Below are 15,567 nucleotides of genomic sequence, written 5' to 3' on the forward strand. Positions count from 1 at the left end.
CATGATTCTTTTTCTTGTTTAACAAATCTGAATGCTTCTGATTTTTAAACCTTTACCTAAATTTTCCTTAGAAAACTTGAAACAAAGATAGCATATCTTAAATCTCAGAGAGAATTGGCTGTGTGTATGCACTTGCAGTGTTGTCTATGAAATTATCTACAATGAAGAAATGAAAGATAATTTTAAATAGATGTTCTCAGAGATGCCTTATCTTACAGATGAGCACAGTGAAAATGTTACGCGCTCGTCTCACAAGCATCCTTTTCAAGCTCACCTTTGAAGAACATGTAAACAACATCAAACCAAGCATCATAGCAGTAACACTTGCATGTGAAGAACTGAAGAAAAGTGAAAGCTTTAACAGACTTCTAGAGTTGGTCCTTCTGGTTGGAAACTACATGAACTCAGGTTCAAGGAATGCCCAGTCCTTGGGTTTTAAGATCAACTTCCTGTGTAAGGTAAGGCATCATTTTATAGTGTTAATTTATAACATTAATTTTTTCGTATGTGAACTAAGGTTATATAAATGAAATAATTTATTAGTTCCAAATCATATGTAGTCAGAGTGAAGTGGATAGCATAAAAAAACTATATCTTGAGTAAAATAAATATTTTTAAATCTTATTGGAACAAAATTCAAAAGTATATAAAGTCTTTTTACTGATATATTTTTCATTAAATCTTACTGGAGATTAGAGACCATACAAAATTTGTCAATATCAAATAGATTTAACTTATATTTCACCCACTTTTTACTTATTATGTCTCCAAAAAGTATTTGATGATCTAACTTATATGAGGAAAAAAGACAGGAATTTTTATTTACAGACAGACAACCGAACAGATTCTTAGGTGAAGTTCTTTGGGGAAGCTTGAGATGAAAATGTATCTGGAGAGAAGTAATCTTTCTTTGACATCTTTTCTTTTCTTTTTTTTTTTAAATCTTTTTTTTTATTAATTTATTCTTGTTACATCTCAATATTTATCCCATCCCTTGTATCCTCCCATTCCTCCCCCCCCCCCATTTTCCCATTATCCCCCTCCCCTATGACTGTTCCTGAGGGGGATTACGTCCCCCTATATATTCTCATAGGGTATCAAGTCTCTTCTTGGCTACCTGCTGTCCTTCCTCTGAGTGCTACCAGGTCTCCCTCTCCAGGGGACATGGTCAAATTCTTGCTTTCACTGTTTATTCACCTCCTATCTGAAAACTGCAGACGTTTGGCTACTTCTGGACATATATTTTAACAAAAATTCCAAATAAGTGTAGACTTCTTTATTCCTCATGCATTGACCTATAAAAGCTGCAAATCCACAAACTATCATTTTAATATGTATAAAAACAATTTGAATGTGATAATTGTAATACATATAAGTAGAAGGAATAGCATGCATATATGACATATACATATATATGTGTTATATAATGGAGTTTTGACTATCTCTTTATTCCTGATATTTCTTGGAGAGTTATAAAAAAGATAAAAACAAAATAGACTAGATAATTTTGAAATGCCAGATTTTGATAATAATAAGTTCTTATTTCCTCTTGTAGGAAATGTCAGTTCATTAGATAACACCATGTAGAATAATAGTTGCAATAAATAAGAAAAAACTGTTTTCTTTATTTACAAGGAAAAACTATTATGCAGCTGTTCATTGCATTATAGGACTTACTAAGATACTCGTTAGTTTGAATGCATTCTCTATGTATAGCTGTGAATTTTAACTTTTGGTTTATGATTATTAAAATATGTATATTAAATAAGATGTTATAAATTTATATTGTATAGATTTATATCATATTATATATAATTTACATTTACCTTATATAAATATCTTATGTAAACATTCTCATTTGAACAACTATGTCACTTTTAAACTGCCTTAAATTTACCTTATTCAAATTTGTTATGTAAAATGATTATCTTGAAGCAAAAATGAACAACTCATTTATATACAAGAACAAAAGGTTATATTAATCTCACAGAAAGATTTTATACGTATGTCTCATTTTTGAGAGAGAGCATTCTTCCTGTCATCTACCTGTCTAATAAAAGTTTTTCCATATAGCACTGATCTGACATCTATCACTACAGGTACACTCAAAGGATTTAGCACAAAGATTTTTGCCAACTTCAAATAAAATAAAAAAAAAATTGTCATAGGGAAATGCTATCATGTAGTAATAGGTGTTCAAAAAGAAAAAGAGGTAAAGTTTTACAATATCCCACTACCCAGTTTGATTTTTACGTTCTGGGAAATACATGTCACTAATAAGGAGAACTATCATAGCCATGCATGATATTTCCATCAGGTTTAGGAATACAAAGATTTCCTGGAATACAAAGGATTTTGAGCAGATGTAAATGTCTAATATGACAGAAAATTACTGAAGTGCATAGAAGTAGTTGGCTTAGAACTTTAATCTTTTATTTTTATTTTTATTTATTTTTAACACATTTTTATTGAAAGATAAAATAATTCATATTACATCTCATTTTCTATCCCATCCCATACATCCTCCCATTCCTCCCTCCCTCCCACTTTCACCCCAATCCCCCTTCCCTATGACTGTGACCTAGGGGGACCTCCTCCCCCTGAATATGGTGCTAGGGTATCAAGTCTCTTTTTGGTAGTCTGCTATCCTTCCTCCGAGTGCCATTGGGCCTCCCCCACAAAGGGACATGGCCAAATATGGGGCACCAGAGATCCTGTGAAAGTCAGACCCCAGTCTCCACTTAACTGTGGAGAATGTTCTGTCCCTTGGTTAGATCTGGGTAGGGGTTTGATGATGGTTGCATGTTTTGTTCTTGGTTGGTGCCTTTGAACAAGCAGAACCCCTGGGCTCAGATCCACCCATCATAATGTTCTTCTTGTAGGTTTCTAGGACCCTCTGGATCCACTTACTTCCCTATCCCCTATATTTTTCTCACCTAGAGTCTCAATAGGATGTTCTCACCTCTATCCCACTTTCCTGGTAGGTGCAGATTTTGATGGGACCTGCCCCTTGGGCTAGTGTCCAGTTATAAGTGAGTATATACCATTTGAGTCTTTCTGCTTCTGGGTTAGCTCACTCATTATGATCATTTCTAGTTCAATCCATTTGTCCACAAATTTCGTGGAATACTACTCAGCTATTAAAAACAAGAACTTCAATCTTTTAAAGATGGAATTAAGTAACCACTGGTACATGATTAGCTATAATTGCTGCTAAATTTCTCTTATAAAAAGCCACTTGGATGATTTTTATCTTTAGCAAATTACAGAGGGAATTCCTTATGAAAAATACTCATTATACATGAAAAGTGATACTGTTTCTCACCTATTTTTCTAATGATAAATCCTTTTATTTGAGTTTTAAATTATCATCTACTTTTTAAAAGAACCTATGAAACATTAAAATATTTGTCCTCTAAAAAAGAGGCATGATGTAAGTAATCATAACTTAGTTGTGTTTCAATGCATAATATAGAATATTTGTGTGCTCACAATTGGCTGCTATATTTAGAAGAAAGGGAAAGCAAATGAGTCAACCAAAATGCCAAGTACCCTAAAAGGAAACAATGACTATAAAATGCTTTCTTGGTATGAGTAGTGAATTATCACTTGTGAAACACCAAACCAGTGTACTTTACTATAAGCAAAATGATTTAAATTGGTGATTCCCAACCTACGTGCAGTGACCCCTTTGGGGTTCAAATGACCCATTCCCAGGGGTCACCTAAGACAGTTGGAAAGCACAGATGTTTACATTATGATTCATTACAGTAGCAAAATCACAATTATGAAGTAACAATGAAAATAATTTTATGGTTTAAGCTCAGCACAACATGAAAAACTGTATTAAAGGGTCACAGCGTTAGGGAGGATGAGAACCATTGAATGAAGCTAACTTACAGTGCAATCTTGGTCTGTACTTCTCTGTTAGCCAAAGAAATTCTAAATACCTCCAATGCTGCACTTCAGAAACATTTATTTAGTTTTCAGTGAATAATAACATATATACTATACAATGTAAACAAATGTTAAAAAAATACCAAGCATTCCCTGTGTGAGCATTTTGGATATAGTTGGTAACTTACAATCAAAAGTGACTATGTAATTCAAGAGAAAAGTGAAATTTGTTAGAAAGATCTGAGATTACTCAACCAGAAAATGGAAAAAAGCTAAAGGAGTTGACCTTTTAAAAGATCAGTTGGGCTTTAGAGATTGCTCAGTGGTTTAGAACACTAGCTATTCTACCATAGGACCGTCCATTGATGCCCTGCACCCAAGTAGTGGCTCACAACTTTTGTACCTCCATTTCCAGGGTATCTGACACCCTGATTTGGCCTCTGCATGTAATGGACGAACACACACACATATATGTATGTATATATGGATATGTACGCACACACACACACACACATATATATATATATAATTCATCTTCATAGAAAGTATAAGATGGTATATAAAATGGGTTTAATTGCATTGTGAAATGGAAGATTGTTTAACATTAAATATATCTCTAGAGAATATACCCATTCATAGGCGAGGGGAATAATGGGAAAATGGCGGGGGGGGGGGAGGAATTGGAGGATACAAGGGATGGGATAAACATTGAGATGTAACAAGAATAAATTAATAAAAAAAATTATTTTGAAAAAAAAAAGAGAATATACCCACTGCCTATGGGAGTAAAATTTGTAAATGGTCCAGAAGAAAATCTAAGGGAAATCACAGGCTAACTAAGTAACATGTAAATTCTTCTAAATGTTCACAATGTCTAATTATTTTTATTCAAAACACTGAATTATATCATAAATGTTAGAATTTTATCATAAAATGATCATAAAACATACAACCAAAAAAGAAAAAAACCTAATGCTCAACAAGGTGAATACTTGGGCCAATGTATTAGATAGTTCAGAAACCGTGAGAAAATACCACATATTGTGAAGTTTAAATAAAAGAAAATTGTTTTTTCATTTTTTCCAAGATGCTATTTCAAAGACTGAGATGTTGCATGGTTTTCTTTGATGAAACCATTGGGCTACAGATGGTTACTTTCTTGTGATGTTCTAACATGTCCTCACATGGAAACTTCATCTTACTTTGTTTGTTTGTTTGTTTGTTTGTTTCTGTCTTGACTCTGAACTCTTGGAATTCATATCGGTTCTTCATTCTACATTATATTCTCAATATCTGTTGCATAAAAAACTCTCAATTATGCTTGAGTGAACATAAAGCCATTGGCTTCAAACAGGTCTTTTGTTAATTTTTAACATAAATATTTAGCTTTCTTTTTAAATGACTTGTTTATCATAATAATGACCCTATTCTTACGGTAGAAAATTTTCTCTGTAGTTTAAAAGTGAGAATCTACTTGTGGAGTAATGGCTTATAAGTGATCATTTGATGACAGTGGACTCAAACATTTTTCAGCTGACTGCTGTATTTTCAGTATTATCTCTCACGTTTTCGCCTCACTAAAAAGCGATTTTTGTTATCAATGGTTATCATTACTTGAGTTTGAGGGAAGTTTGTTTGACAGCTTGCTGAGAAATAAATGATATAGACTTATAATTGGCTGTGTAAAATAAATCCTATGAAAAGAATAGACTTTTGACCATGTATAGAATATGATGAAATGTTAGATTGTCCTTCCAGATTCTGTCTCCCCATGAGTCATTAAACTTTCCTTCCATTGGAATGCTTTGTAGCAATGTGTTCTCAAATCTTTTGTTGATAATCAGTGATATAAGATTCAGTGCTACAGCAAATGCAAGAGAATTCATTCATGGCACATCATGTTTAAAATGTCAGCATATAATGACATACCATACAATTTATTCATAATTCATGACCACTGGACATAAACATTTCAGTTGAAGGGTCTGTCTGCATTTTATTATACCACATTGAAGCAGTACCATTCACTGAATTAGACATTTGAAATAACTAAGCATACAGAAAGACACAAGTACAGGATATCAGTGACAGTTTTAAATAGTTGCCATTGTTCAACGTATGAAATGTTTGACTTTTAATTATACCGACGGTGCTTTATTATTGTTCTTCATTGGACTCTCATCTTTGAGAACCAATGAATACTGTTGATCAAAAGAATAATGTTGTACTGCTGTCCTTACTGTATTAGAGGTGATATAGTAGACTCGGTTATTAAAACTGTCATGAGTTTTGTTTCCTACATATTTTATATAAATCAACATACCAAATTTTTAAATTATAAAATAGGATATATTAATATCACTTAAGCTAATAAATCTATAAGCTTTGAAATTAACAGAAAGCCAATATTAAGTTAAATTTTGTTTTTTAATTGAAAGCACTCTTACTAAGGTTGCTTAATTCCCATTATGTTACTAATTGTATATCTTAAAGCACATACTGTTAAGCTGTACACATGGACTTGTGCACACTGATGTTTACTAATAAAAAAAGTTGTTTCACTTATCTTATTTTTTCATTAATCAAGATACTTGTTTACCATCTCATAAATCCAATAGGAATCCCTGATCTCTAATGACCTTCATATTATTTAAAATCAAAATGAAAATGAAGTCTGCTTAGGATACAAATCAGAAAAGAAGAAGTGAAATTATCATTATTCGCAGATGATATGATAGTATTAAATAAGGGACAGCAAAAATTCTATCAAGGAACTCATACAGGTGTAAAACACCTTCAGCAAAGTGGCTGGATACAAAATCAAGTCAAAAAAATCAGTAGCCCTCCTGTATACAAGTGACAAAGAGGCTGAAAAAGAAGTTAGGGAAAGTACACCCTTCACAATAGCCAAAAATTAAGCCTGGAATTTCTCAATATTTACAAACTGCAACACAAATACTATTCCTAGCTTATTTAACCATTTCCCCAATTTATTTGGGCCCCTACAAAGGTATTATTCATCCTAAATCAGCCTGAAGAAACCTTAAGAGAATGACACCCCATTTCTTTGAAGGGGGGTTGAGTAGGTTTTTTTGTTGCTTTCTTGCGATATAGCGATTACTATCAATGGGAGTTGGTTACAAGTTATTTTTGGTCTTATCTAAACAAAAAACAAGGTTAAATTCAGTAATGTCTCTCTTTCCATTATTTTACGTTCTTACATTTGGAGACAAGCGTTGAAAATAAAGAAGTGGGAATATAGAAAAGTATAGGGAAGATAGAACACAAAATACATTAGTGAATCTACTCAACTTAATGCCTCAATTGTCAGTCACAATGTTGCTTTTCATTCACTGGTATAGAATTTTGTATATAGATGAAAAATAAGTTTACTTGTAGATACAGTAGTATAGAATTCAAATGTAAGATTTTTATTCACACACAAATTATATATATATATATACATATATATATATATGAGTTATTATACACATATAACCCAATTATAACACAAGTTTTACTTCCAATGCATTGAAAGTGCTAGAGCAAGTTGTTTAAGAGAAATAAGTTATACAAATTAAATGTTAGTGGATTGAAACATGGTCATGTTAATTACTAGTCTACTTTTATCACTTAAGTGTGGCAGATAAATATGATTCTATAGGAAGATAACGTAGAATAGTTAGATAAGGTGTTTAAAAACCTTAGAGACATGCATAATATAGGATTTAAAATATTTTTATTATTTTAAAGATTCACTGACAATGAGACAGGTTAACTCCTGGGAACACCCAGCCTAACTCAAAGAGGATGATGAGCATCAGTGAACCTCCTTATGGAGATGGCTTCAAATGTGGCAAACAAGCCACTGGATAAAATATCTTTGTTTCTACCACAGACAGAATTCTGCCTAAAATATGACAAGTTTAGATGCAAGCAGAATTGACAGCCAAACTCTGCCAAGATAGGGTAAGCAAGTCCTCAATAGTTCCTGCCTCACAAATATGTCTGTCAAATGTATTGTGCCAGAAGGCTGAAGATAATGCTCCAATGTTATAGAGAGTTCTGGGTTACTGCTCTGGTAGCAAACTGTCTCTGTCATCTTCTCATTTGGGAAGCTACTAAGCTGCACTCCCAGCATACTCAGGTAATTAAGTTTATTCTTTCTCAAGTCTCTGATGGAGTTGAAGACCAGGTAGCTTAGTTATACAATGAAGCATAGTTATTTACTGGTTAAGATGTTTTTAGGTCTATATATATACGTTTTAAGTTGATAATAACAAGATGTGATGGAGATTGATTTATATTCAGAATTTTAGATGCACCAAGATAGGAAAGATGTTTTCTTCAATGCTGTCAAATACAAATAGCCAAAACACTAAGAATGTAACATTTCTATAATTTCTGATTATGTCATGGTTCTTCTTGCTATAGGTAGTTTATTGTATGTATGTGCAATAATAAATATGTATATGTAAAAAATTTTTAAATGTGAAAACAGTTGTTGTCCTATATATGTTAGAAATAAGTGATTGTGGAATCATGTTTTTTAAACCTGTGAGTAAAGTAGCATGTGCTTTGAAAGAAATGTCTTTCTATGAAAATAAATGATCTTTTCCCATTTCAGAGATGTAGAATACTTGCTTTCATTACCAAATAAAATGCTGCTATGAAGATTTATTCCTAAAGTAGAATGAAACTTGATGAAAGGAGTTTTTACCTCTGAGTTTATGAATGATTTCTGAAGTTATAACCTCAGCTGCTTCTAAATGGTCACACATTTTTGAAAAATTATACTCATTTATTGATGTGTCTTATTCTCTGTAGTCCAGTAATTGAAATGGGGCAGGCCTTGCAGCAGAGGCCTGTATCCTAGCTACTTTTGAGGCTGAGGAAATAATAAAGCAGGTTTAAGAATTGCCTGAGCTACAAGAGGAGTTGAAGGCTAATCTGGGCAATTTAAGAAGACCTTGCCATAAAAGCAAAAGCAGAAAAAGATGCTGAGTATGATATTTCATACCTTTAATCCTGTCAACATATGAGAGGCTGAGGCAATGGGCTTGCCCAGGATTTTTAAGCTAGCCTGTGCTAAATAGTGAGTTACAGCCAGGCCTACAGAGAGAGACCTTGTCTCATAAAACAGTGAGTGGTGGTTAATGGAGGAGAGGAAATGGAGAGGAAGGGAGAGAGAAAATGGAAGGAGAGTTGGAGAGAGAGAGGGGAGGAGAGGGAGACAGAGAGACAGATTCAGAGACAGAAAGAGACAGAGAGAGAACGAAATCATAGCATAATTGGTGTTATGTTTGCTTGACAGATGCTTACCTAATGTTTGTTTCTGAATTCAATCACCAGTATAGAAAAGGACTAATTTTCCTATAAATATATATATTAATATGCTCTATACATTAAATAGTACTATAATAAAGTCATTTGATACAGAAGAAAAATGAAAAAAAATCATCTTGCAAAATTCTTTCTCTCAAAACAACTTTTAAAATCATTTTTTCTAAATAGGTCAGTGTGAGAAATGTATGCAGAGACTAGCTGTGAGATTAATTTTCAGAGAAGCCAAATATAGCAGTTTTGTTTATGTACTTCTTCAAACTGTTGTAGTTATGAAGGAATATGCCTCTTAGAGTAATTTTTTTGTAGAATTGAACTTTGAAAGACAAAAACCACAGCTCACAGCTTAGTTCTTCCTCCTTCTTTTCTCTAAACTTTAGAGTCTAAAGCACAGTCCTTGTGGGCTAATTTAAAGACTGTTTTCAAAATTGAAATATTAATTTATATTCATTGGTGTAAATGAATCTGCTAATACTTTAAATGTAACACTTTTTTGTTTTCTCAGAATTTGGTTACATCTTCTTAGATTAGTACATTTACAACACTATCGTTGTGTGAAAACTTCATTAAATCCTCAAGACTTCAGTTTATGAAATTCTTTCGAGACGAGTGCTTTGTGAATGCAGACTTGATTGGTATTCCTTGTCAATGCTGACTGTTTAAAAGTCATCTTTTATTCTTGGCATGTTTTCTTTATTTAAAACCTTCTACCCCCTTACCCCCTATCTAGACTGTAGGTCCTTTTCTTTTATCAGAAAATATTTATCTCAAAAAAAAAAAACCTCAGTTAATATTGTTTCGTAATATACTTGTGAAACCATTGTGACTAAACAGTAATACTGACAACTGTTGGGTAGAATTGTATTGCTAAACGAAATTAAATTCTTTACTACATTGAAAAAATTAAGGATATTTCTTTATTGTTATCTTATTTATTCAATGTGGTCATAAATATTTTCGCCACCAGAACAGACAAGAAGTGAAGATTTCTGGGCCTAGCTGTATGTAGGTTTTACTTGGTTCACCAAGAAGACTATTTTCATAGACGATTTAAATGAACCCAGCTGGCTTAGTATTCTGTGAATTACTGTAGTCGTTTTCGGAGTTTAATCTTATGACTGATTTTGTAATTCTCACAGTGGGGGAAAGTTGACAACATGAGCAGCATTTAGTGAATATAATTAGTAAGTTTGAAAACAAATGACTTTTTATTCTATAAAAGCTCTGTTCAAACGAGATTTAAACCCTGTGTGAAACTGTTGTCCAAATAAAACATGGCTACTGTGACTGAATTTGGCCACTCACGTTACAAGCTGGTTTTCCAGTCAAATGAAGCCTTCCTGGTGAATGCACTGCACAATCTTAATAAGGAGAGCCAATGGCTCTGGAAGGAAATTCGTAAAGTGGCAGTTTTTACTAGAATAAAGGTCTGTGATAATTTTAGAGACTTTAGGAGTTATTTATAATAATTTAAATACCCTTTCCATGCTGGCAACTACAAGTACATTTAATGAACTTTTATTCTCTGTGGAGTCCAATGTTAAATTTTTGAAGGAAATAAGAAAAACAAATATATTTCCTATTTTGTTGTTTTTTTGTCTGAAATAGCTGGTACATATAGAACATTATGATGCTAAAATCAGAGAGAAGGAAAAATTTATAGAGGAAGGCAATAAGGGGAATGGGCTTGATATGGCAACACACATGAAAAATAAATTATATTGCCCATAAATGCTGGCTAACTAACTTCTAGGCAATAAAACACTTGGTGAGATGACATTGCATACTATAAAATTGTTGCACTTCAGTGCAAAGAAAAGGGGTCCTTTACAGAATGTGGACTTGCTCCTTTCTTTAAAATATGATTTTTCCTGATTTCTGTCATGAAGGCAAACACAAATCCTTAAAGGATTTTTTCTCTTTTTCTCCATTCTTTTGGTTTCTTTCTCTACATTGTGGGATCTCTGAATACAGGTCTCTTTTAAAATTTTTGTTTTATTGTGACAGGGTTTCTCTGTGTAGTCTTGTCTGTCTTTGATGTGCTTTGTAAGCCAGGCTGCCCTTGAACTCATAACACTCCCACTTGTCTCTGCCTCCTAGAGTGATGGGATGACAGGCATACACCACTCAGATTTTTTTAAATTATTTTTTTAATGTTTATGAATATGTTTAATTATGTTTAAATATGTTTAAATATGAATAATGTTTAATTATTATTTTTTTAATGTTTATGAATACTTTGCCTGTTTGTTAAGGGGTGTGCTACATGTAGCACACATGAAGTCAGAAAATAGATTTGTAACACCTAGATCTGAAATTAAAAATAGCAGTGAGCCACCATGTAGATGCTTGGAATTGAACACAGTGAACACAGGTCCTTTTGCAAGAGAAGCAGGTGCTCTGAACAACTGAGCCATCTCTCATTAGACATTTCTTTTTATGTTACAATATTTAAAATTGAGTCTCATGTTATTATATACCTTCTGCATGTAGTATTTGGTCATTTTCATTAACATCTGTTAGGAGTTTCATTATTAACAGTTATGAGTTTCATAATAACATATTTAAGACCAAGTATATCATATATTCACTTCCCTTTATCCTCTTCTTTCTCCTCCTCCTGTTAAATAAATGTTAATTTTTAAAATAGTTCCATGAAATTTAGCACTGTCTATTGAAAATAACAATATGATTCTATAACTAAAACTATGTAATGTTTAAACTATTAGTAAAACCCCCATTTCACTAATCAGGCACAAAAACTCATCTCTGCTTGTCACAGCAAGAAACTATCAGGATTTTAGTTTAGAAACAAAACAAAGAAATTATTTCACTTTCTCTCAACTTTATATAAACGAGTTTAAGTAAAATGCTCATTACAATGAAAGTTGACTGGATTTTTTTATTTGCATAAGCCAAAACTTATTGAAGGAGCTACCTTACATGGAAGAGATGCTTATGTTTATAGACTATTTTTGTACCAACTTAAAATAATTTGATTTTCTTAAAACTTCTCAGAAGAATTTGGTAGGCTCATTAACTAAGAGGACATGCAAGTAGCAGACATGATTTTGTTTGTAAAGTACAAACATGTTTCATTAATTCATTGTGGCCTTTCCTAAATGAGCATAAGTTGCTGTTGATTTGCCTCTGGTCCTGGCTAAAGCATTTGTAATGCACTCTCCTTGAACAAGTAAAACTACAAGGAAAACCCTAAGAGATAGAGCAGCAAGTGTGGGAGAGCAAAATTTATCTTCTCTGAGAAACTAACAGCGCAAATGCCCTCCTGGGCCTGAACGTGGCAATTGAGATGAATCCTTATTATATTTAATGTTGTCATGGTTTCAGGTTTAAGCTCTACTTTCACAGATTGCTACCATAAATTAAGTTAACAAGTGTAAAGCTCTTAAATTGCATGACTTTTTATACAATTGATATCATCTGTTCCCTTTTTGTTGGAAGTACCATTATAATACAGAAGTCAAGACTAAAAAAGGGATAATCAAGCCTACATGAAGAATTAGGACATCTTTTACAGCATAAATTACATTTGCCTGAATTAGTGTCAAATGTGGTCATGTAACACCTTAAAAAATGCATTTTGGTGACAGATTCCGAAATAAAGCCAGGAAAGCATGTGTTAGACCTGCCTGGTTGTAGCTGTAGAGCTAATGTCTTTATGGTAATTGATCCTTAAAAGTACATTATCTTTCTCAATGTTATTGCAATGTGTGGTGGTGTTGAAGAAAGCAATAATTCGTAAACAACCATTGGCAGAGAGCACAGAACTTTTTTTTAATAAAGGAAACTAACATTAGAATTCATGTGCTGTATCAAGACTGGCAAGCAGTAGTAGTTGTTTTGATATATGCACTCGAGCATTCATGATAGCTTAAATATTAACTGTTCCATGAATATGTAAATATCATAGAGGAAGAGAAGCCATAATTATGGAGCATTTTACTAAAAGAAGTAAAGTTGAATTATCTGATCACAGTGATAGATTAAATAGTTCCAATTCAAGGACTTAGCCAGATTCAGTCTCCACAATAAAGTATCATTTCTTTTAAGGGTTAATCAACCCAGTCTAGGTACATATTGGGACCTATTGGTATGTGAAGACCATTCCCTTCACACACAGGGAGTGGACAACTGTTTGTTAATACAGGACCTGTTAAGTTCACTGAGTTGATTGTAGCCATTTGCATAAATATACTGAGAAAAAGAAGTCTAAAAGGGTCTCTTTCAAATGTAGTTTATTGGCATGGCACTGTGTCTCACATTTAGTTTTAACACCACTTCCATGTTAGACCTCCTTAAATACATACAGAAATGTTTCACTAGAAATTATTTTTGTGGCTTTACCATTGCATTACTTTTATTCTTTTTGTGTAATTCAGTTTTTGTCTATGATCGCTATACATTCTACAGCCATTTGTGCAAGACAATTCTCATGAAGTTAGCTGAGTATTTTCTCTGTAACACTCTAGTTGAGGTGTAAGATTGCTTTGGGGCAGATGCTCAAAATCTACTGTTTTGTTCCTGTACAACACATTCTCACAATTTACTTTCCACCTAAAATTGGGATGCTGACTCTGATAACACCGTATCAGCATATGCCTGCATCATGGACGGTGTTTCATCATTTCATTCTCATTAGCTTTATATAGACACAGTGTGGTTGCCTTTTCTGTAAGTACAGTATATTCTGTAAGACCTAAAGGTTAAGGCACTAAAATCCTTAAAGCAAGTATAATATCCCTGAAATGTGCACCTGGGAAATGTAGTAGCGGCACAGTTATTTTTGAAGCCAGCGTTGAAGCCCACGTGTCTACCATTTAAATTTTCATTCTCGGATTTAAACTTTCTGAGAAAATGTCTGAGTGACAGTTGAGATTAGCCAATGAGAATTTGCTTACTAATCAAAGTTGACTAAGAGGGTGTGAGTAATCTAGGCTATCTAGTTCAACATTACACTTAAACACAGTACGCTTGAATCAATTGTGCTGCATGAGTATGATTTTAATGTAGCTTTACAGAAAAAATGAGGGATGGTTTATAAGACTTATGAGCAATGTATCTGAAGCCTTCACAGCAGAGCCCGCACTGTCTGTTTGCTTGTTGTGCTCTTGGACTAGTAAGTGGTAAATTATGATACAGATCAGTGTCATTTTATATGAAGAAAACAAGAAAAGTTAGAGCCGTTCTATCCTTTAGAAGCGACAAATTGCTAGCTAATTCTCTACTTTTAAATTGACACCAAGCTTTGAAAACATATCAAACATATAACCCATTATTTTAAAAGTTGTAAGATTTTGTAGATAAACTGTAGATAATTGCCTGAGTATCTCTTGACCTGGAAATTTTATTTGTCATTGTGGCTCTCAAACTTTGGAATACATTAGAATTGCATGGAGTTCACCGCCCCCCCCCCCGCCCCGTCTCTCTCTCTCTCACATACACACACATTTCCTGATAGAGCAAGACATACTCTTGAGTTTCTGATTTAGTTGATGTGAATTTCTAACAACTTTGCAGATGAGGCCAATGCTGTTGATCAAGGGGTCTCTGTTTAATAATGTAGTCAGTACCCATGAATTATTTTCCTCTTTTTAAAAAGTACTGAAAACTGAACCCAGGGCTGTGCAAGACTCCCATTGAGCTGTATCCCTAGCTTATCACCCATGAATTCTTGATTTCCTATTTTTATTTCTTCCAATTCCTATTCTCCTCAGGCCTAATTATGCTGAACTTATTCAGAATGGTAATTATAATAACTTTTGCCACTAGCCTCACCATTTTCCAGCTGCTGGCTCTACTGCCCCCTCTATTATCCAGTTATTATCCACAGTCAATATTTTGAATAAATTATCCTTACATATTATCTCTTCTTCCTGGCTATCCATTCCATTTAATTTTATGTCATTGGCACAGTTCTGAAATAATACTTGAAGGTCACCAAAGATTTCTTTAATCATCAAATTAGCCTTAATTAACTTTGGCTTGTCTGGAGCATTTATTTATTGAACATTCCAGGGGGAACAATCTGATTATAGTTCTCATCTATAAGGAGAACACAATCTGGTGGGTGATACTGAGTATGTAAACAAACTTATGCATTATGAAATAAATATTACAACTACAGTATATATAAATCAGTATGGGAAAACAAATGTGGATTTTATTAACTATTCTCAGTTAAGCTGGAAAAATTCATTATTATTATTGAACACTCTTCCTGTGTAATATCTTTCCAAATATCTTATAGTAATCCAGTAAGTATTAAATGTCAATGTGTATACGTGAACAGGCCATATTCTGGCAGCA

The 15,567-nt window shown here is 33.2% G+C and overlaps 1 protein-coding gene across 3 annotated transcripts in view; it reads left to right on the forward strand.

Annotated features, from left to right (window-relative positions):
• Window positions 1-15,567, forward strand: part of Diaph2 (diaphanous related formin 2) — a 730,565-nt gene that overhangs the window by 325,934 nt on the left and 389,064 nt on the right. For all 3 annotated transcript variants that reach the window (XM_051142209.1, XM_051142210.1, XM_051142211.1), the window contains one exon: window positions 219-458. In XM_051142209.1, the coding sequence (XP_050998166.1) occupies window positions 219-458 (240 nt within the window). The remainder of the gene's footprint in view (window positions 1-218; window positions 459-15,567) is intronic.

This window comes from Acomys russatus, chromosome X (genome assembly GCF_903995435.1).
Source record: "Acomys russatus chromosome X, mAcoRus1.1, whole genome shotgun sequence".
NCBI lineage: Eukaryota > Metazoa > Chordata > Mammalia > Rodentia > Muridae > Acomys > Acomys russatus.